Source organism: Python bivittatus, unplaced genomic scaffold, assembly GCF_059951505.1.
Source record: "Python bivittatus isolate LINGU-HERP-01145 unplaced genomic scaffold, Pbiv_v1 ctg000020_np1212, whole genome shotgun sequence".
NCBI lineage: Eukaryota > Metazoa > Chordata > Lepidosauria > Squamata > Pythonidae > Python > Python bivittatus.
Genome location: NW_028277030.1, coordinates 58096983 through 58121139, shown reverse-complemented (window position 1 = coordinate 58121139; position 24157 = coordinate 58096983). Strand labels below are relative to the sequence as shown.

General features: G+C 37.5%; 1 protein-coding gene across 1 annotated transcript in view; it reads left to right on the top strand.

Annotated features, from left to right (window-relative positions):
* Positions 1 to 24157, top strand: part of PDSS2 (decaprenyl diphosphate synthase subunit 2) — an 85635-nt gene that overhangs the window by 41897 nt on the left and 19581 nt on the right. Inside the window, exons 4-5 of the mRNA XM_088139009.1 lie at positions 10675 to 10749; positions 21193 to 21366. Of these exons, the coding sequence (XP_087995135.1) occupies positions 10675 to 10749; positions 21193 to 21366 (249 nt within the window). The remainder of the gene's footprint in view (positions 1 to 10674; positions 10750 to 21192; positions 21367 to 24157) is intronic.

The following is a 24157-nucleotide window of genomic DNA, read 5'->3' as shown; positions in this document are numbered from 1 at the left end:
ATAGGTTCCTGTTCTAAAATATGGGATCCATTTTGTGACAACTCCTGGGAAACTATCACATTTATGAAAAAGACAGGGTTGCAAAAAAAAAAAAAAACCCCTGCTTCACTGTTTTTGTAATATGATACTAAGCTGCAGAGAACACACACAAAGAGGACTTCTGGGGAAGAAATTGCAAACTGACAATGGCTCTGCTAAAAGCAGAGCTGATGACCACTTTGTAATTCCTCTCCAGACAAGCAGATGACCTGAGATCGCCCACAAGTGCTCCATACAGTTGCTTCTCATGAGGAGACCTCAAGACAGCAGTCTCCGGCAAGTTTAGAGCTCTGGGAATCAAGAGAATAGCTACCTTGCTCAAACATGGTTGGTGCCTTTAAGGACTCTGGGTTCACATACTTCTTTTTCTAATCACTTTTGGAAATTGCTTGTTAACTGGTTTTTAGCTATTAGGAATTTTTGGATTGACAAGTCTGAAAACACCGGATAAGTTTCCTTCAATCCTTAGAGAAAGACGTTTTAAATACAAATTTAAGGGGATATCTATGTATCTATCTTTGAATAAACAGCAAAAGGATGATTAGAACTTTGTTTTTGCAAAGTTATAAATGGACTAAGGGCCCAGATGGATTTGAAATAAGATTTTGGAATTAATTATCAAAAATCCTTCCCATGGGAAAATACTTTTGTTTTGAATTCTCTTTAAAAAAAAAAAAAAAAGATAGGATGAGACTTTGAAGGTTGGGCACTAGAGGGAACCAGAAGGAGCTAAAGATTACAATGAAAGAAGAACAACATTTGACTTACTAATACAGAATGAAGCAAAATACTTTAACATTGGACATACTGAAGGATATTTTTGAACAATGGACCCAGAAGTTAATTTTAAGAGTGTCTGCCTCTATAGACGGACTGTGTTTAAAGAATGTTATGAAAGAGGAACAAGTTTTACCTGAAAAGATTGAGACTGATCTGAATGTGGATTTAAAAATGACAGGCTACAAGAATGATATGGGAAAAAATGCTACACTGGACATAAAAAAAGAAACTGGCTGATATCTTAATAATTAAAAGGGATATACAAATAACAAACCAAGAGAGTGACCTGGACAATTTTCCTATATTGGATTTACAAAAGAGGCTTGTTAAAGCTGTGAAAAATTTTGTGAGTAGGGACAAAGAAAAAATGGAAAGAAATCAAATTGTAGGACGTTATTTGAAGCGACTAAAGATCAAGATTGTTAAAAGTAAAGGGAAGGGATATAAAATTGGCTTATTTTATCAAAATTAAAATAGATACGTTATCTCTGGTAAAGCTTAATGGACTTTTGTTGATCAGGACTGAAATGACGAGGCTTTAAGGATTTGTTTATAGATAAGAGATGGGATATGGGGAGACAAGATCATTTGTTGTATTTTAAGAGAGGATGATAAGTTACTAAAATTAGTTGTGATGAAGGGGGAAGTCATTTCTTTATATTTCTTTTCTTTTTCTTTACTATATTTTTCTTTTCTATTTTTCTTTCTATTTTTTTCTTTTCTGCAATATTTTTCTCTTTTTTTTAGTTTGTATTAGTTTTTATCTTTGTAATTGTAATTATTAATAAAATTATATTAGAAAAAGAGAGCACACACAAAGAAAACAGACAAATGTGTTGTAGTAGGATGTGCTATGCACACAAATTACAGTAACAGTTGATATGGCAGCTTTGTCCCCTCTGTGGAACAATTCTTGCCCAAGACATGCAACCTCAGTATATAACAGCATTATAAACATATTTTAAAATATCTATCTATCTATCTATCTATCTATCTATCTATCTATCTATCTATCATCATTCAGTTTATTAAACTATTGACCAATGGAAGAGAATATGTGTAGCTCAGGGTTGAACTGTGGAATAATCAGTGCTCTCAACAACCAAGCTCAGAGAGCACCAAGGACTCCACAATCTCCATTGAATTCAGGGATATCTACTTCTGACTTCATGGGTTCAACTTGCAAAATACAGAAGTTTTAAAAAACATTTTTTGGAACATTTTATTCATAATGGATAAGGAACTGTAAGTGGGAGAGAAGAGGGAAGGAAATGAGTCTCTGGCCTTGTTCTTCCAGCAGCAAGGGAATTTTTCATGGAAGGTCAGTCCTGGATCTGAGATATTATTTTCTACTAAGCCACAACAATGAAAATAGCTGTATCTGGTGAACTTGAGCTTCTAAAAGAAACTGCTCCAAGTAAGCTAGAAGATACATTTTGATATATTATTTTCAAGCCTGTATTTCAGGCTGAAATGCAGGAACTTAACGATAATAATAGGAGCATTATTAGAAAAAGGAATGAATATATTATCAAATTTCTGCTAAAATGGAAAGTTACCATGCATCTCCCAATATAAGTAAGCTTCTAAAGAGCTTACATAACTTTAGTTGATATTAACACTGTCAAATACAAGTGTGTGCGTGCGTGCATGTATATTCCCTTCAACTGATGTTGCTCTGAATACTAAATTCCTTACTTGAATATATTTCCCACCCATTCAGCATATAAACAGAAGCTAAATCTTCCCTTGAGAGCATTCTACTTTCTACATGATAGTTTTTAATGCTGTTTTTTATTAAGAGAAAAGTAATAAATTTGAACATGATTGCTTCTACTACTGCAGTAAATGCTTGAGTGCAAGTCAGCAATCTCCCTCAGAAGCAGCTAATAGGAAGGATTGAAATGTCTTTCATCACCCTCAGTTTAAAATGACAGAAATCTGCAATATAGTTTCCTGCTTCGTGATACAACGTGTCTTAATTTTTTTTTTTGTAGTCAGATTTTAAGGAAAAGAAAAATGTAATAGACTCCTTGAAGTAACTGTTCAGTAGGAACCAAATCTGACAAAATATACTTGGCTTATATATATAATTATAAATTTAAATATAAATATATATAATAAACCAAGGACTCCACAAATAAACTTGTCTAACCTTGTAATCATATGTTGTGATCCTTTTTGTGCAAGATCCAGCCAGTGTTAACTAATGGTTACTTAAGGCAGCTTTCTCCAATCTGGTGCCCTCTGTATGTATTGAGTACAACTCTTAGACTCTTCAGCCAATGTTATATAGGCTTGGGGATAAAGGTAGCTGAAGTCCAGTATACTTTCAGAGTGTTAGGTTGGGAAAAGCTAACTAAATATATCTTCTTTAAAATTAACTGATGGCTATCTAGCTCTCAGTACCTAGATATTGAGATTCCAGGACTTCAGACAGTGATCTTATAGAATCATTTGAATGCAAAACGTGTTCTTTCACTGAGGAATGGTTCTTCTTTAATCTTTCAGGATTGCTGTATGTTCAATGATAAATAATAGTTATATCTGAACACTATGAGTGATATGGGTTATATGTTTACATTTTATGACAAAACACAATGAATGAAAGTTTGTTCATGAAACTTGATGGATGCTCAACAACTTCCATATATGGCTTGCAGTCTATGTTTCGCTTGCAAGATAACAGCAGGTCAGCTGGAGGTTTGAACCCAAAATAGTATTACCTCAGGTTATTACTTCTGGCAACCCATAGCTGACAGGCTTTGATTTTAAGCTACATATTGTGTGTTTACTTCCTGTTCTTTATTCTACTCCAAACAAGTGCCAGTGAAGGAATTCCATTCAATCACATCTTGCTTACGACTCTTATTTTCTCTTTGTAGCTATGGTGAAGAAACAGTCATTGTACTTATCTACTATATTAAAATATAATTAGTTTTATATTCCAGGATAGCAAAAGGGAGATATCTCAAATAAAAACTCAAAGGAATGGACATCCCTAATATGTGTTCAGTGAATGGCCACAACTAACTGCATACTGACATTTCTAGGTAGATACCCAAGTATTGTGAGAAAGCCACAATTATACAGGGATACCTTGATGATATTGTGGGTTTGGTTCTAGACCACCACAGTAAAACAAATATCACAATAAAGCAAGCCACACAATTTTTTTTTGGTTTCCCAGTGCATATAAAAGTTACATTTACACTGTACTGTAGTCTGTTAAGTGTGTAATAGCATTATGTCTAAAAAACAATGTACATATCTTAATTAAAAAATACTTTATTGCTAAAAAATGCTAATCGTCATCTAAGCCCTCAGGAAGTCATAATTCTATCTCAGTTAATTTCAGTATAATGATAATGAAAAAGTTTGAAATATTGTGAGAATTACCAAAATGTGACACAGCAACACAAAGTGAGCAAATGCTGTTGGAAAAATGATGCCAGTAGATTTGCTCGATGCAGGGTTACCCCAAGCCTTCAATTTGTAAAAAAAAGCAGTATCTGCAAAGTGTAATAAAGCAAAGCACAATAAAATGAGGTGTGTGTGTAGATCTAAAAGATGGGCACACATCTATAGCCCACCTGATCTGGAGGACAAGTGGACTATAGCTCTAACAAATTCAAAATCAAATCAGTAAAATTTGAATTGAATTGAATTAAACAATAAATTTTGTCCTTTGGCAAATTATTTATTGGTTTTGTTTCTTTTTATTAGCTAGAACTATACCCCACTTTTCTTCCAGGAGCTAACATACTGTTTTCCAATGTTTTCCTTATAACAATCCTGTGAGGTAAGTTTGGCTGAGAGATAGCAATGGGCCCTTAGTTAACCAGAGGCTAAAGATGGACTTGTACCTGCATCTCCCTAGTCCTGGTCCAGCATTTTCAGTGCTACACCGTGTAGGCTGAAATGGTATTTTTCAGATAGAGCCAGTGTGTTTTGCCAAGTAGGAATTAAATGTGGCTCATCAAGCAGCTGAGTCAGCAGCCAAAGTTATGGTAACTTTCAGTGTCCTACTTTGCCATGCTGGCTCTGTTCCGGTGGAGTGAAACTGGAGGCAAGGGCTGGAATTGGGTACCTTCTCTTTGATGAGAACAGATTACTGAGTAAGACTGATTGATATACTGGGCAGGATTCAAAAGCTTCATACAGCAGCATGTGAATTTGGAGCTGCAGAAATTGTGCTTCACCCCCTCCTGCTGTTGGTCATTATGACTCTCTCACACCATGACTAAGGATCACCAGTCTTTCAGACAGAAAGAGTATACCACTCCATGCCCAGGGCTTTCACTGGATGACTGCACCACCTGCATATCCCATACAGTAGAGCCATCAATGCCAGGCTCCAGGTAGCATCTCTGACCTTAATGTTCCCATATTGGCTATTCACGTACTGCCTAGTTTTTGGATTAAGACATTATATTACCTACTTTTTCCCAATCGTTAGAACCCTTACTTCATTCTTTGGATGTCTATCACATTCAGGCTTTTTACCAGGACATACAGCATTTTGTTGGGACTGTTATTTATTACCGGCCTTCCAAAGCCCATTTAAAGTTTCTGGTCTCTCTCTTTCTCTCCCACCCCACTCCCCACCCCCATCTCGTGAGCAAATAACCATGCTCCACATGAACAAGAGTAGCATCAGCAGCCTACCTCTGAAGTATTCCTCTATGAGAGCTATGCTGGGTGGTCCCATGGGCTCAGCTGTTCATCTTCATCCTGTAGACTGTATATTTGCTCCCAATGCAATGCTACCTTTGGAAGAACCATGACTATAGTAAGGTTTGTACAATTTGTGCTGAGTAACAGCAGCTGCTGAGTTCTGTGCCATGATCAACATCCCATGCAGATTGTAATCTGTGTATATGATACAAAACATGCATTGATGGGAAGATATTTCCCTTTTGCAACTCCTTAAACACTGCTTCTGTACTGAAAAGTGTGTTTTCATGAAACTGATCTGTATTAAGCAAGCTTTGGTTTTACCTAGTGAGTTTATTTACATAACATACTTTCTATCTGCTAATGGAAAACATTAGTCTTGATTTACTTCATTGGCCCCTAGAGTAGAACTTATATTGCCATGATAGGAAGTAATGGTAGGAAAAAAAAAGTCTTTAGGTAGATGAAACTTCCTGGAAAATCGTTAGACATAAGGCAGTATTTATTTCAGCAGTTTAATACTAATCTTATAATTCACATGCTTACTGAATATCTGATACATTACTGCCTTGAACTGCATTACCAATATGGATATGGGCACATATCAAATTCTCTATTTCCAAGAAGGCTGAAAACTATTGTGCCGGACAGATGTCATTGTGAAGGTTTTTTTCTTGCATTTACTTATGACCAGGGAACTTGGATGTGGGCAAAACAAATAGTAAAAGGAACGGTTTTGTTTTCAGGGTGTATTTTCAGACATTTTGAGCCATGGATTACTGGCTTTAAGACATTTTGTACACAATCCATAAGTTAACCTTCTCTGGATCAGGGAGCAGTTTGTAGATTTGAATATCCTCCAGTTGATTTATGTCTACCTTTTGTGAATGATCTTTAGTAGTTTAAACTTAAAGAGACCATTCCCTTTTGGAATTACAACCTAGGAATGTGTGTCAGAGTCTTAAAAAAATTTTAAAAAATAGGATGCTAAAATAATAAAAAAAACATAAACTAGTAGTTATAAAGTATTCATCTCTGCAGTGCCATTTACAGTTTTGTTATAACATGACTTAATTCTTGACTCAATTATACACTATTAGGAGTATCTAATGAACACATCATTTATATAATTATATAAATTATATATAATTTATTAAATATATACATAGCAAGTTTGGTGCGGTGAAGGCACCAGGCTAGAAACTGGGAGACTGTGATTTCTAGTCCCACCTTAGGCACAAAGCCAGCTGGATGACTTTAGGCCAGTCCCTCTCTCTCAGGCTGTTGCCAGGAGTCAACACTGACTTGAAAGCACTACAGGTAGTCCTCAGTTAACCACTGTTCGAAGTTACAACAGCGCTAAAAGCTACTTATGACTGGTCCTCACACTTACAACCATTGTAGCCCATCCATGATCATGTGATCATGATCCAGGTGCTTGGCAACCAGCTCACACTTACAATGGTTGCAGCATCTCAGAGTCATGTGATCGCCATTTGCAATCTTCCCAGCTGGCTTCTGGCAAGCAAAATCAATGGGGAACTGCATGATTCACTTAATGACTGTGTGTTTGACTAACTGACCCCTACAAAAAATGATGTAAAATTAGCTACAGTCATGTGATGCTTCACTTAATGATGAATTTTCTGGTCCCTATTGTGGTTGCTAAGTGTAAATGAATGAGCAAGCTGCCCGACTCCTAGCAAGTGTGGGCAGTTTACAGTTGTAAACTTTCTTAACAGATGGTTGATTTACCAGGAATGATCACTGATACAAAAGATAAATTTTGCTTTTTTTCCAGTTTAACTTTAAAAGAAGTTACAATTACCTCTAGAGTAAGAAAACACGGAAGGTTAGTAAAGCAGTTGCTAAAATAATTGTCCATGTTTAACCAAAAAAAGAATCAAACAAAGTGTAAGAGGTGCAAATAATGAAAGCCAGTGGTTGAAACAGAAGGAAGTCAGAGGAAGAAGCTGCTATGATCATTTCAGGGAATGAGGAGGATGGTATGCTGGGCCTTGTCTTCTACATGTAGAGTGGATGAGTCTGCAGTAGAGAACCCTGTTTATCCCTGAAGGCTGTCCATATGAATAGAGATACAGAAAGATCAGGATTCTCAGTCAGTGGAGCATCTCCAGTCTATGGATCGAAAGGCTCTTCACTGCAGATGCTTCCCCTCCCTCTAATGGGAGAAGATGGGACTTGCATGCCCACTGACACCATTTGAAGTTCAAAGTGAACTTACCCGGGAGGAGGAACCACAAAACTCAACAGGACTCACTGAGGATTCCTCCATAAAAAGTTAAGTAATTATTCCCTAAAACCAGCTTGTCCAGAATTATCTATCATCATCTAAAATGTGCAGCTTCAAAAGCAGATTTATGTGTGTTCCCGCATAATGGTGGTATTATAGAATCACCCAACAGTGTGATTCAACTTACCTTGGGTTAACTTACCTTAGGCCCAGAACAAATTTATATCATCCTAAAATGCTTCCAAGATTTTTTTCTGATATGCATATATTTGTCAACAATTTGTTTTATCCTGAAAGTAAAAATGGGAAAATTCTTGTAGCCTAAGCTAATCCTGTGTACTGAAACCAACTAGTAAAGTTTAGCATTGTCCACTTTGACAGGCAGCAAGTCTTTGATAATTCACAGGGGAGTTCTTCTCAGGCACTGGAGAAGCCTGGGACTAGACCTGTGATCTTTTAGCATGCAAATAATATGCTCTATCACTGAGTTATCACCCATTTCCAGAGGTAATTCATCCAGAAATTGAACCAAGGCCAGGGTAGTTCTTGTATTACATCTTAAACACCAGGCCTCTAAATAATATATAATTTCTTGCCCCAACACCAAAAAAGGTACCTGACTTCACTTTAGAGAGTGCTTTGTACGGGGATAAATTTGGGGAGGACAAAGATAACATAGTCTTAGCTGAAAGCACTTGCCAAACAAAATAAGGGCGCTTATGGTTTAAGACATAGTTTATCATTTAGTATCTGGCTTGCCAGTGAAGTTAATAAAGTGGTGGCTTTGGCATTTTATGGAAATGCATAATAAAGAATATATAGAAAGGCATAATAAAAATATAGAAAGGCATAATAAAATTTTAAAAAAATAGATTCTCCTAGATTCTTCTACAAATTTATTCTCTCCAAATCACTATAGCATGGAATTTGCTTCCATGTGTGTGGATTAAAGTAAAGGATCTTTCTCTGGGTTCAGTTCTGTCTAGAGTTTCAGAGAAGGGGGAGTTCTGCTAATCACAGCTAGGTGCATTGTTAAAGCTCATACTATCACTTTGACATTTAGAGGTAGGACTCAGTGTCTTTGTAAATTCTTCTTCATATTACTGCCATGTCTCTGGGCTCCAACCGTTTCACAAACCATAATATTTTTTAGTGAGTGATTGATCTGTATTATGTGTCTCGGCCATCAGAGGAATCTTGAGATGTTGCTTGTATAAACCGTAATACAATCTGACACTGAGTGTTTGGTTACAGGCTTTCATAGACCTATTGGCGATACACAATCCTCCTGGATTTGGGCATAAGGCTTATCTGATACCTTCCCAAAAAGTCCCTCATTTTCTCTGTTCCCCACTTAAATAACTCAACACATCTGGGTTAACACTGTAGGATCATTGTCCTTTCAGTTCTCCTGCAGCTCAGTTTGCTACAATATTTCCTTAAGTATCTGATTACTGAAAGGGCAAGACGGATTTTCTCTCTGAAAAGGAGGCTGTTCTTAAATAGATTTAGAAATTAATTCCTGTGCATCATTTAAAAAAAAGATGAATTGGTTCCATTTGCAAAGGTGTCTTGATAAGCATGTTTGTGTAAGAGATCAAAAGCACGCTGCTGTGCATGTTTACTCAGAAGTAAAGCATATAATGCTCAGTGTGGTTTACTTCCATGCCCAGGGTATATAGGATTTTAATCTAAACATAATAGGGTTGGGGGAAGGCTTACAAATAAAGCTATAATGGTCATTAAGAATGTTAAGAGGTTTATAGACGTTACTTTTGGACCTTTATTTGCCTTACTGACTTCAGTTACAAGAATGGTAAAAACCTGAAACTAAATCCACTTAATTCAATAATAAATGGACACAATTTTAGGGAAGGGAGAGGGAGAATTTGATACAAACCCATGTACCTAGGAAATTAATCATGGAAGAATAAATCTGTAGCAGGGAGAATAGCCGTAAGGTAGGCCTATATTGAATATATTCTTCTAAATCCTCCAGTACTATTCTAACAAAGGAGGTTCGTGCTCAGAGCTCCGATTTCTTACACTAATTCCAGTGGGTCCATAATATCACTGGAACTATGGTTGGTTTTATATTTTGGATTCTGTTCAGTTTTTTAATGGGAACAGACGAGAACCTTAATGATAATAGTTTGCTAAATAACAATTCCACGTTGGCAAAAGTTTCTATGCCCAAGTTACTGTTTTTCCTGGGACAGACTTCTAAATACAAGTACAGTGTGTGTCCAGTGTATGAAATGAATTATAAAGATTAACTGCTTTGGACTTAAAACAAATGCATTAGGCATAGCAGGCTGAATTTTTAATAGTTCCCAGAAGGTTATTATAATCTATATGTGCCTGGTAGCTTATTTAATTTATATTTAATTTATATTTTAATATGGTGGTTTTCAAACTTTATAGTACCATGACCCTGTAAAATGATAGATGAATTTATGTGACTCTCCCCCATGAATAAAACTAATATTTTATTGGTGTTATGTTTAGACAAGAAATAAATATGCTGTTTTTAATAATTAAATTTTAATCTATATATCATAGAGACTTGTAATACAGCAGCTGCCCACTTTAGGCTTATTCAGGCAAAATAAGGAACAAACTATAGAGTGAGTTTTGACAATGTTCCCATTTTGCCTGCACAAAGCCTGATTTAGTTTTTTTCAAAAATAAACTTCACAATCCCCTGAGGGTCCCAACCCACAATTTGAAAACCCCTACTTTAATAAATAAAAACATTGCTTTGCTTTTTAAAAACTAACTTGAGATGTAGTTTTTTTAAAAAAGCACATAACATGCCTTCAGGATACAGATCCTTTTTTATTTAAGCCTCCCTGCACTCTTAGTTTAGAATCCTCTAGTAACTGTGTAATTATCTTGCTTAAAACTTGTTCTTTTTCTTTCAGGTGGTAGAGATGATGTCAAGTGCCATTGGTGAATTAGCACAAGGAATCTATTACGAAAATTCAAGCTTGATAAAGGTAAATCTATGATTCACGAATGTACTTGTGTTTAAATCACATTCTTCCTCTTATGGTAAAAAATAACATAATCTGAACCAAAACTTCCCTTGATGTTACGATTACTAGTGCATACCATTTCAGAGCATAATACTCTGTCAATCAGATGATCTAATGTATAAAATGCTCCTTTTCTTTTTCTTGGTATATTTTGTATTTATAAATATTATGTGAAGAAGAATTCAGATATTTAATTGGCCTATTTTTTGTCTGAAACAGTGTAGTTTCAAAATCTTATCTGCAGCTCTCAGATTGTAAAATCTAGCCACTTATATTTCTTAGAAGCCATGTTTCTCTAACCAAACCTCCTTTTTGCTTTGTTTCTGCTTCTTCTAACGTACTATCGAGGCTGATAGTAGTGGAGAGGAAAGGACCCAGAGAGGATAAGTGGGGTAGGTGGGTAGACAGGGTTCAGTACATTGAATGTGCTATTGAAGCAGAAACTGAGATGAAGGGAGATGGAATATGAAAATTGGCAGACTTGATTTCTCAGTGACTGGCAATGAAGAAAAGAAAGAACCGCTTCCTCCACTACCTTAGATAAGTTAGCCCAGAGAAATGAATCAATTAGTTAGAAGTTCCAAACAAAATGCAGGAGTTCCTAACCTGTTTATTAATATAATATACTAGAAAATTACTGTCAACTCTGGGTTGGCACATTGAAAACAAATAAGAATCCAGAAATGTTCTTAGAGTCCTTTGATATCTTCTGATATCAAAGGAGCAAAGAGTCCTTTGATAACTTCTGATATCCAGAAGTTATCAACAGCAAATTTTTGGCCATTAGTAAGATTTTATCATTGTTAAGTGTTAAAAAAAACCTAATTCTCCTTTATTCAGTGCATAATAATGCAACACTCACAAAAGAATTCCACTCTTGAGATCATTCAGAAATTAAACATGATTGGATGTTTTTGATAAGTCTCCATTTCCAGTTCCAAACGGTGTCATATAATGGTGCATTTATGTTTGTGTTTTAATCATATTTTAACTGTAATATACTGCCATTTAAATGCCTGTATTGTTTGGAAGCTGAATCATTTGCCATAGCATTAACATCACAGATGTTGTTTCTTCCTATTCAAACTCTGGGCTGAGTCTATATACATAACTTGGCTTACCTTGAACATCAAGACAGTAGCCTTATTACTGAAAGGGCCAGAACACTGCAGCAACTCTGTACGTCATATAGTATTTTGAGTGACCTTTTTATACAGTTGTTAAATGTTCAGGACTGGGAAAGCTAATTCCCAACCCATTATTATTTCACTGCTATAGTTTACAGCTGTTATAATAGTTTTATGCCTGTTAATAGGAACTGGTTTGACTCCACGTGCCACTCACATAGATTTTTAGTATTGGAGGGATACAGTTGACCCCAATAATTTAAATGCAACTTTTTTGTTTTACTGGAAGACAGACAATAAAGATACAGATTTGAACTTTTGCTTTGAAGGGGAAAAAAATTGTCCTTCTATATGTGGAGTGCTGGCCCCAAATCACTTAGTATCAGTTAGTAGCATCACTTTGAATTATGCTTGCAAACAAACTATAGCCAATATAGAAAGGCAAAATACAGTGGTGTTGTTTGGGTCTGTGCCAATAAAAATTTAAATTGCTGTAATTACGTGGTATGTGGCCTTAAGATTGAAAAAAGAGTTAATTTGTATTTCACAAAAGTTAGAATGCAGCAGGTTTGATGATACAGAAGAACTTTCTGGTTGCTATGTGGCAGGGGACAGCATCCTTTTTAGCCCAAAGGCTGATTGGTATCAGCAAGTCTTTCAGACTGACTGGTTTTACACTACTAATGACTTCAGGAAACAAGCAATCTTGCACTGGGTCACTGGGAGGAAAGAGGAAGCAGCAAGACCATGAATTGGAAATCACTTTCCTAACATACCATTGATCAGCTGCTTGGCAGGATCCCTGCAGTTTTGTGGTGTGGTAAAGTCTGTACTAACGTTCCATATCATTTTTCATTAGACATAAATTGACATTAATCAGCTTCCTTTCTATAATAAGGGTACAACTATAGGCTCATGTGTAGAGCTGTGGCCTAGATTATACATAATGTTTGGTCAGGACTTTCAAACCATTGTTTGTACAACACATTAGGGCTTGATAGCTTTATAAGCCATAGTGGTTGGATTTGCATGTTGTATACAGTACAATATTATATATTGTACAATACAATATACAATCCAATATGTACAATACAAGTTCCCAGAGTTTCAGAGAAGTCTTGAGCAGCCCTGCTCTGAAATATCAGGAGGGAACATAGACCTACTACATGCAAAGAATGCACCCTACACCAAACAACAGCCCCCCCCCTCTTTTTTTCAGTGCAAGGGTTTTTTTCTTATTACTGTCATAGCAGTAATAAGAATTAAACCAGACACAAGGAAGATACCTGCTTTTCTTAAACTTTTAGGAAAATATATGTCTCTTTGGAAGTTCTAAATAAGATACTTTTGTCTTTATAGTACCTGTCAAAGCTAGAGTTTCTTAATGTGTTTCTGTGATTGTCTGAAAAAGAATGGAGAAAAGATTGCATGGTAAAAGACAGACATAATAGAAGGAAGATCAGCTTGAAGCTGAAGTTTACCTCTAAATAACAGTGTAATCAGGGAGAGTTATACTATCTTATTATCTATCTTCATTTTATTTTTCTTTCTCCTTTCACATTTAATTTTCTTCTTAAGTTATATTTTGTGATGGACGGATGGAGCCCTCTTTAAACATGGCTTACTGTGGAATTTGAATAAAATAAGATATATTTTATGGGTCCATTTATTCTAACCCTTTTTATCACAAACATCAAAGGCATATATTAATAGACCAATAAAATATGTCCTGTCATGTCCAACAAGCAGTAAGACATCTGCTAAGTGAGACATCAATCACATGCAAGATGTTTGCAGGGTAACTGTGTTGCTGCTGAAGACTCATAATTTTATTGGCTTTTTTCCTACACAGATGGGAAAATAAAGATTGTTGAATCATCTCACTTATAGCTGAAACACTGAGTGATCCAAATTGCAGTGTTTTTTTCAGTCTCTGCATTGTTCTGACTTAGATTTAACTGAAGTTTGTAACGCCATATTGTATGTGTGACAGGGTGTGACGAACAGCAGTGTAACAGAAATTAAGATCTACTTCAAATCATGTAGAAGCATTTTTTAGAAACTTTAGTTTACAGCAGTTTGTGCATTTCATTTTGAAATATTTTTATAATTATTTTGTATCCTTTTCTCTATAGCCTGATGGCTTGGAGAAGTCACACATGAGTTCCAGTGGTTGTATTTCACGGGGATAGATGAAGCTAGGTGAGATGGAGTAAAGAAGGCACATATTGTGATACAGGTAGTCCTCACCAACCATTTGTTCAGCGACTGTTCAAAGTTATGACAGCATTGAAAAAGGAGACTTACAACTGATTCTTGAAGTTGCGGCCATTGCCGCGTTCCCGCAGTCACGTGATTGCAATTTAGGCACTCGCTAACCGGTGCACATTTACAGTGGTTGCAGCATCCCACGGTCACCTGATCACCATTTGCAACCTTCATAGCCAGCTTCTGACAACAAAGTCAATGGGGAACCTGGCAGGAAGTCCCAAGTCACAGTCACGTGACAGCTCGCTTAACGACCCATGGTAATTAGTTTAACAACTGCAGCCAGAACTGATGTTATAAGTCGGCATGGCCATGTGATGTTTCACTTATTGACCACACTGCTTAGCAACGGAGTTGCCAGTCCCAATTATAGTTGGTAAGTGAGGACTACCTGTGCCTCTATATTTAAAGTTGTCTTAAGCTAAACTTGATTAAGTACTCTGGACTGCACCCAGCACCTCTTTATGCAACAGTTTCCACTCTACCTCCTATGTGTTCCAAATCTGCCTGGAGGGTCCACTGAAAGAAATTTGTGGAGAGGGCATGTGTCAAGGAACATAGAAGAGGGGTCAGTTCAAATTAGGAATGCTATTATATCAAGAACTGTGTATTCTTATATACAGCCCATAAATATTTTTGCAAGTAATATAAAGTAAGCTGTGGAATTGGGAGCATGCTATACAGTTTAATAAGGCTGGCAGAAAAGGCCATTTAGTTTGATAGTCAGGCCAAATTCTAAGTGATGTTTGACAGTGAGGAGTGAGCTTGATTGGAAGGATGTTTCAGCACTTGGGGATGTGGGTTGGATTGAGGATACTTCAGGTGGGTCATGGGACAGGAGGCAAATTACCGCAGTGACTGGCAGAGGGAGATTTGATGGGTGGTCCTGGGATGGAGTTGACACTCTGGTGCCATCCTCTTCAGGATCAGTTGCCTGTTCCCTACATCCTCTGCTGTATTGCTGGGTATCTTTACTTCAGGCTGCTGTTAGTTAATGCCAGGTTTGTTTGTAATAAGACCTTAATCGTCCACAACTTGGTAGCTGAGGAACGAACAAGTGGACCTGCTTGGCCTGTGTAAATGAGACCTATCTGGATGAGGATGGGGCAATGCTGAACCATAGAGAGGACTAGATGGAATTTACAAGAAAAATGAAAGCTGTAGCCAGAATGTCCTATTTCCAAATTGTAAATCTTTTTCCTAGTACTTAGTCCAGTTTAGCACATAATATGTATTGTGTATTTAATAATATTGAACAAAACTGTTTTCCCACATTGCATGAACTGTCATATTTTCAACTTTCTTTTTAAAATGTGATTGCATTTATATAAACTTGGAGAGAAACCTTCTTTTTACTAGCATCCTAAATGCATTTATGGAACTGTAAATTATACTAAGATTGTTCAATTTACTTCCAAGTTATGTATGTGTGATCATATATTATGGTGTTCCTATGAGGATTGTGGAGTGCTTCAGATTGATTTAAAAAAGGGCCTTTGGAGTATGTGGAGGTGGAAACCTGGCTCTTGCCTACAACTCCTTAAAGCAGTTTCACCTCCCTTCCCCCCAGGATTTGTGTGTGTGTGTGTGTGTGTGTGTCCTTCTGTGAAAAGACACTGTTTATTTATTTAATGAATTTATAGGGCTGCCCAACTCAAACAATATCTCTGAGTTGTACAGTGGTACCTCGGGTCACGAACTTAATTTGTTCCGTGACTCTGGTCACGACCCGAATCAAATTTTTCCATAAGTATTTGTATTTTTTTTTAAATCACAAAAATATGAAACAAAGTACAGTACAGTACGAAGAGAGAGAACACTGACCTTGCTTGAGGCGACTTCTGGCGTGGAGGACAGGAAGGCGGGTGGGGAGGCGTTTATTGTTTGGAGGGAGAGTCCCCCTCCCTACAGGAAGCCACGACCACGTGTCATGGCAGGGAAAATGGCCGCGGATCCTGTTTGTCACCCGATGCGGAGTTTGCGAACAGAAGCAAAATTTTGCGAACGGTGCTGTTCGTGACCCGAATTGTTCGTGAACAGAAGCGTTCGTGACCCGAGGTACCACTGTATACAGCAAAAACAAACAATAAACCAGAAATAACCATACAATATTAAAAAAAAATACCCAATATATAAAAAATATAAAACAGTGACTGAACATGATAATTAAACAATTAAAAGGGGACTCCACTCAATTGGACCTAAGTGCCTGGGAAAAAGCCAGGTATGAACAGCTTTTCTAAAGGGAAGCAGAGTTGGGGCCTGTCATATATTGGGTGGGAGATTATTCCAGAGCACAGGGACAGCTACCAAAAAAGCACACTTCTTAGGTCCCATGAGATAGCAAAGTTTAAAAAAGGGAACCTGGAGCATGTCCTCCCTATGGGAGTTTGTTGGGTGGGCAGATGTTCTTGGGAGAAGGTGGTCCTGCAAATAACGCAGTGCTTTAGGTCAGTGTTTTTCAACCTGCTGGCTGGGGAATTCTGGGAGTTGAAACCCACACATCTTAAAGTTGCCAAATTTGAAAAACACTCTTTAGGTGCTTTAAGGAGTTGCAAACAGGTTCTTTGTTCATGCTCTTGTGCACTCCAAAACATCTTTTTGAAATCAAATGTGAGGGATTGTATTGCCATAGTTCTTATAAGAGATAAAATTATATCTTTGCAGATGATGAAAACTCCTCACTATCCCAGAAGGGTAAGTTCAACAGAAGGGTAACGTGCGTGGATGAGCAGTCATGCAAGCAGGCCAAGCACATACATATTTTCCAAACCAGTTGTTCCTCATCCAAACAGGGTGCTGATTGGATAGATCAGCATAGTCCTCCTATTATTAGTCCCTCCTGCATCATTATTCTGTTCTTACACAACAGATTATATAGAATTGCTCCAGAAGCCAACAACTTTTTCAAGGGTCAGCATCCTACTAGCAATTTTGTTTTAAAAGATTAAAGTGAAAAATTGAAAATATAAATGACTAAAATCTCATGGTATACATGAAAATCTTGCAATATTTGGTTGTCTTCAGGAAATTTCAGCCATCTTAATTTTTTTTCCCTCAACATTGTGGTATGACAGGCACTATTGTGCCTTCTGGTGCCATCTTGCTATCCCTTAGAAATATCCTATGAGAAATATTCCCTATTTTGTGTGTGTATGCACACATCTTTATTGATTGATAAACATGCGAAAGTCTTCTCAGCAGCTCCTACATTGGAGTGTATGTGTTTCCATGTTTAAAAGTGATCTTTTTCATAATAGCATTTTACTCCAGTAATTATTCTTTAAGACTCAACACAAAGATATTTTTATAATGGCAATTACTATGGTCTGATACAGAAATGTCTGTGTCTGCAAGTTATTTTCAGGATAGGACACACTCATTGCTATGCGTTTATACTAGTTACTTTTAAATAAATTTGACATTATGGGAAAATACCTATTTCACACGCGGGCAGACAAGCCTTGCAGAATGTTAATTAAAATAAATGAAGCAGTTGATTTGAACCTATTATTAGTGGGTCCTCAAACTGAATGCCTTCTTTGGATGCAGTTGCTACATTTCTGCAAATGATAGTGGCCAGACATTTATACTGAGCCTAGTGAGATTATTCATTTTAGGTAAAAAGTAAAAACTGAAAATGAATATGTGCCTTACATGACAACAAACTTAACTCCTTTTAAAATCTGTTACTTTTGTCAATCCTATGATTCTTCTGCATATATGAGGGCTAAGATTTAATGGCGTTTAAATGAAGTCATATTAAATCAGATTTTAGGTGGTTATGCCAATTGACCATCAAGCTTTTAGAGCATGTATGTGTATCTTGTGTATCTTTATATCTATTTCTCTGTTGTCCTCTCACCAGTTCTTCAGCATTTCATCTTCAAGGCTCATTATAACATGGCATGAAATGGCAGATAATTAATTAACATTTTATTTGGGTGACCATTCTTATCTGTGCTAAAAATCCAGGAAATGTTCTAAACAAAACTAAACATGACTGTCACTTGTTGAATTATCACAATTAGAAGAGTAAATGTATGATTTCCCTTGCTGCCTTCTATTTTCCCATTATCACCTCCTTCATGGAAGTGAATGGTATTTGAAAACAATGCAGTGAAATGATACAATGTTCAGCAAGCTGGCTTTGAGGAATTGTACTACTTTTTCCATCAGTCTCATATTATCTCCTTGCAACACACCACACTTTGGCAGTAGCCACAAAGGAGGAAGATTACAACTGAATGCAGGGATTTTATTTCATTTCTTACCAGTTTCATGTCAGATAATAGCTTGTTAGAAAATTATAGTGTCATGCAGATTTAGTTCTTTCTCCTGAGTAATTTAATTGAAGTAACTCTTAGGGCCAGAATTGTGTAGATGGCATAGGCATTTTTGGCCTGGATTTTTTAGCTGCCTTCCAGTTCATCCTGAAGGCAATGACCAAACACATTCTGTGTTTTTTTGCAGCTATTTACTCTTGATAGAGGATTCATTAAATCTCTTCATGGTAGATAAGAGACAAGAAAGAGAAGTCACTAATAAAAGTCCTAGATATAATCAAAATATTGGTGAACCATTTTGTAGGATGAGCCATTGGGTTGAATGAAACCCAGTACAGTGGGGCAAAAAAGTATTTAGTCAGCCACCAGTTGTGCAAGTTCTCCCACTTAAAAAGATGAGAGAGGCCTGTAATTTTCATCATAGGTATACCTCAACTATGAGAGACAAAATGGGGGGGAAAATCCAGGAAATCACATTGTCTGATTTTTAAAGAATTTATTTGCAAATCATGGTGGAAAATAAATATTTGGTCAATATCAAAAGTTCATCTCAATACTTTGTTATATATCCTTTGTTGGCAATGACAGAGGTCAAACATTTTCTGTAAGTCTTCACAAGGTTTTCACACACTGTTGCTGGTATTTTGGCCCATTCCTCCATGCAGATCTCCTCTAGAGCAGTGATGTTTTGGGGCTGTCGCTGGGCAACACGGACTTTCAACTCCCTCCAAAGGTTTTCCGTGGGGTTGAGATCTGGAGACTGGCTAGGCCACTCCAGGACCTTGAAATGCTTCTTACGAAGCCACTCCTTCGTTGCCCGGGCGGTGTGTTTGGGATCATTGTCATGCTGAAAGACCCAGCCACGTTTCATCTTCAATGCCCTTGCTGATGGAAGGAGGTGTTCACTCAAAATCTCACGATACATGGCCCCATTCATTTTTTCCTTTACACGGATCAGTCGTCCTGGTCCCTTTGCAGAAAAACAGCCCCAAAGCATGATGTTTCCACCCCCATGCTTCACAGTAGGTATGGTGTTCTTTGGATGCAACTCGGCATTCTCTCTCCTCCAAACACGACGAGTTGAGTTTAGACCAAAATGTTCTACTTTGGTTTCATCTGACCATATGACATTCTCCCAATCCTCTTCTGGATCATCCAAATGCTCTCTAGCAAACTTCAGACGGGCCCAGACATGTACTGGCTTAAGCAGGGGGACACATCTGGCACTGCAGGATTTGAGTCCCTGGCAGCATAGTGTATTACTGATGGTAGTCTTTGTTACTTTGGTCCCAGCTCTCTGCAGGTCATTCACTAGGTCCCCCTGTGTGGTTCTGGGATTTTTGCTCACCATTCTTGTGATCATTTTGACCCCACGGGGTGAGATCTTGCATGGAGCCCCAGATCGAGGGAGATTATCAGTGGTCTTGTATGTCTTCCATTTTCTAATTATTGCTCCCACAGTTGATTTCTTCACACCAAGCTGCTTGCCTATTGCAGATTCAGTCTTCCCAGCCTGGTGCAGGTCTACAATTTTGTTTCTGGTGTCCTTCAACAGCTCTTTGGTCTTGGCCATAGTGGAGTTTGGAGTGTGACTGTTTGAGGTTGTGGACAGGTGTCTTTTATACTGATAACAAGGTCAAACAGGTGCCATTACTACAGGTAACAAGTGGAGGACAGAGGAGCCTCTTAAAGAAGTAGTTACAGGTCTGTGAGAGCCAGACATCTTGCTTGTTTGTAGGTGACCAAATACTTATTTTCCACCATGATTTGCAAATAAATTCTTTAAAAATCAGACAATGTGATTTTCTGGATTTTTCCCCCCATTTTGTCTGTCATAGTTGAGGTATATCTATGATGAAAATTACAGGCCTCTCTCATCTTTTTAAGTGGGAGAACTTGCACAATTGGTGGCTGACTAAATACTTTTTTGCCCCACTGTATGTATCATATCAACCTATGTAGATAGCACATTTCACATAAAAATGGGGATGAAGACAGGTTCTATCGGCATATCATGAAATTTTGTTTAGCGTGGGGATCCCAGGTTCAATCAGTAGTATCTCCAATAGGTTCTGGGGTTCTGAAGGCTTCTTCCTGAGACTTTGAGTAGCTACAGTTGTTGGATTACCCCAGGCTGATTAAATGGGTTAATAACAGGGCTTGTTATGTATGAAGGCAGCTTGATCCATATATGATCATTTATGTCTTATGTCCTGAAACTCCTGCTGTTACTACTCTTTTAAAGCAACAGGAGGGAATGATTCTAGAAAAAAGCAAGGAAGTATTCTGTTTTCCTCTGTCTATCACAGAGGTTTTCCTGCAACTGCCTCCCATCCTCTATCACTACTTTTTAAATAGATTCATATTTTCTTCCAGGCTAATATTTGAATTTTTGTTTTGCTTTGTGATCATACTTATATTAGTAGGGTGGTAATTAGTAGTTAGCTATAATTCAATGACTTTACAATCCCAGCATAGAGATCTATAAAGATCACAGGAATTTATAGCTTGGCTTGTAAGTTAAAGGGAGACAAATGCCAGAGGGAGAAAGATATTGAGATTGTACTGCAGAGGCTAACATTTTTTTAAACCATTTGTTTCTATCATTTCTGTCTCCTAATCCAGCAGAATATATTGCTTCAAGTGACACATATTAAACAAGTACATTGTTCTATCATGCTGATTATTTTTAGAATGTATAACATCTTTCTTTGTTTATCTAGGAAAATGTTCTTACGGACGACATCAGAATATCAGCTTGGAAAGAGCAGGTTTTCCTATCTCATTGTGTCTTGCTGGCAAAGAGCTGCCAGGCTGCAATGGAACTGGCAAAGCATACTGCGGGAATTCAGAATATGGCGTTTAAGTATGGAAAGCACGTGTCTATGAGTCACAAGGTATGGCTTCCCTCTTCTTTAAAAGCTCTCTGAATGGCCAAGCAGCCAGCATTCTTTTTCAAGAGCATGTCTTTCTGTAGATAATGTATGTTTCTAAAAAAGCACCACACATTTAGTTCATTTGTAACTAAACTACATGGGAAGATATTTATATGAAGTATTTAACGTATCACAGCATTCATTTCTGTATACTAAATTACTAAATTACTCTCAAATTGAGACAGCTCTCAAAGAAGCCAACTAATCCCAGGAAGCTAACATGAGTGAATAGGAGGAGTGAACAGGAAGGTTTACAGGGAGCTCAGTATGGAATTTGAGGGAATCTGGGAGTTATGATAGGTGCCTGAGCATCTGTGGAAGGGGGACAAAAATGGGTGCTTGCCCGCCCTAGAAATTCTCAAGTACTTATTTATCTAGAAAATTGCATCCCACCTTATTCATAATATGTGTGGCAGGTAATAACAGTAATGTAACAACAGACGAATGAAACCTATCAACATAAAGATTCATTTAAAATATTAGAATAATCATATCTTAATAGCTGTCTAAAGATCAGCTGAAACAAAGTTTTTAACTGACTTTTTTTTTTAGATTTTTTTTATCCCATCTTTATTATTTTTATAAATAACTCAAGGCAGTGATCATACTTAATACTCCTTCCTCCTCTTATTTTCCCCACAACAACAACCCTGTGAGGTAAGTTGGGCTGAGAGAGAGTGAGTAGCCCAAAGTCACCCAGCCGGCTTTCACCTAAGGTGGGACTAGAACTCACAGTCTCCTGCTTTCTAGACATTTGAATGAGAGTTGAAGATGTTGGCCATTTCCAAAAGAAAGGTTCTTCGTAAAGTAGTTTCTGCCTTTATTTGCTGATTTTTAAATCAGAAATTTGCTCCAGTACCCACTCATCTGGCCACCCCCAAGTTGGTCAGTAAGAGGACTACATCTGAAACTGAAGCCATCCTACTGTAGTACAAAATCAGCTTGAGGTTGAAAGGTTTAATTATAAAAGGAGAGAGAAAAAGGAATGACTGTGGCTATTCTGGGTAAATGGAGCCATTTCTCTTCTTCCACTCTTGCTGGTCTGCCCTTGTATTGCTCTGGCAGCACAGGCCTTTCCCCTTCCTTTCCCAAGCAGACACTGAGAAGGGGAAGGGGACTATCATCATACTGTAACCTAGTCTTCAGAGCCAGGATAAGGGCGTTGCAGCATTTGCAGCTGTGTTGGTTTCTGCTGTCACAACAGTCACCTGGCTACAGTCACCCTGCCGGTCTTCTCTGCTGCCAGTGCTCTATTCTTGGTTGAATTAGCAACCATGTATGCTCTTGCCTGAGCAAAGAAGGGAAGAGAAGCTGGACAGGGCAAGTGACAACGCTGACTGCTGCAGAGACTTGCAGAAAAGACAGTCTCCAGATATCTTGTATAAGATGTGACTCGGAGTCTAGGGCTACTATATCCAGGCTATATTCTGGACTACCACTAGATGGCAGCAACGAGAGAAGAAATGTCTAATATCTGGACTTTTGCAGCCCAGATCTGGAAGCTTTAATAAATGAAAATAACACCAAAAATTCCTTTTCTCAATTCCTCCACTACCCTACAGGCTGGGAGGAAACAAAGAAAGTTGTATATGTGAGAATGTATAGGTTTGGGTCAGAGAGAAAAGTGTGCTGCTTATTTTAATGGAAAGTGCACCGTAGCATTTTATCCAGAAGCCTCTGGGCAGAATTGTTCTCGCTTGCCTAGTTTATTTAGAATGCCAGAACATATGACTCCATTTCATTTGGCACGGTAATAGTAGAACGCCCATTTATAACAGTGGATGGCCATCATGTATACTGTGATATGGGCATTAGCAATAGAGGAAATCCTAGACCAGTGTTTCTCAACCTCAGCAAGTTTAAACCAGGCTGGGAAATTCTGGGAGTTGAAGTCCACATATCTTAAAGTTGCTGAGGTTGAGAAACACTGCAGACAACAGAAAATTGCTCAACTGTACCCCAGAAGGGCAGAAATGCCTGCTCCAAAAGTAACTTAGCTCAAAGTATAGCTGAACTTCATCAGATGAGTAAACTTAATGATTAAGAGGACAGCTCCTCTCATAGATAAATAACCAGCAAAAACAGGAGGTAGGAATAAATGGACATTAAGATATTATAGTACTTCTAGAATTAGGAGGACTCTCATGGTGGTGGGGTTTTTTTTTTTTTTGTTCTGTTTTCTTTGTGTAGCTGAAACAGGCAATTGCTACAACAGGTTTGCACAATTGTACAGAAGAGAAAGCAATAGCATATCCAAAATAAAGCAGTTTTTCTTCTCTAAAGAAGAATTTGATACTTTTAAATGTTTAGATTTTGTATATGGTATATTTCTTTTAAAACATTTTTCATTTTTAGTTCAGGCTCTGTGGGTATTCCATTCTGAATACATAGTTTCAACGCCTTATTTTGCAGTGTCAAATTAGGGGTCCATGTGTGGGGTTTCATATCTTGTGTTTCATTGGGCCCCCACTTTTCTTCAACTGGCATTATTTATCTTCACTTTAAGTGTAAGCCAGCTTAGCCAGGTATGTGTGAGCTATGTAAACATAAGTGTGCATATTATTAGATATAAGTTTTGAGAGGACTTGAGAGTTGGTTATGCTTTCATTCGGGCAATGTAAGTTCCATTAGTTCAGACAACAGAAACAAAAACCTGCTTCATTTTTATTAGGCTTTGCTATAGATATCAACAGTGGCATCAAAATTGGAAGAAGGTAATGATAACATCTGGACACATCATGAAGACAGGGTT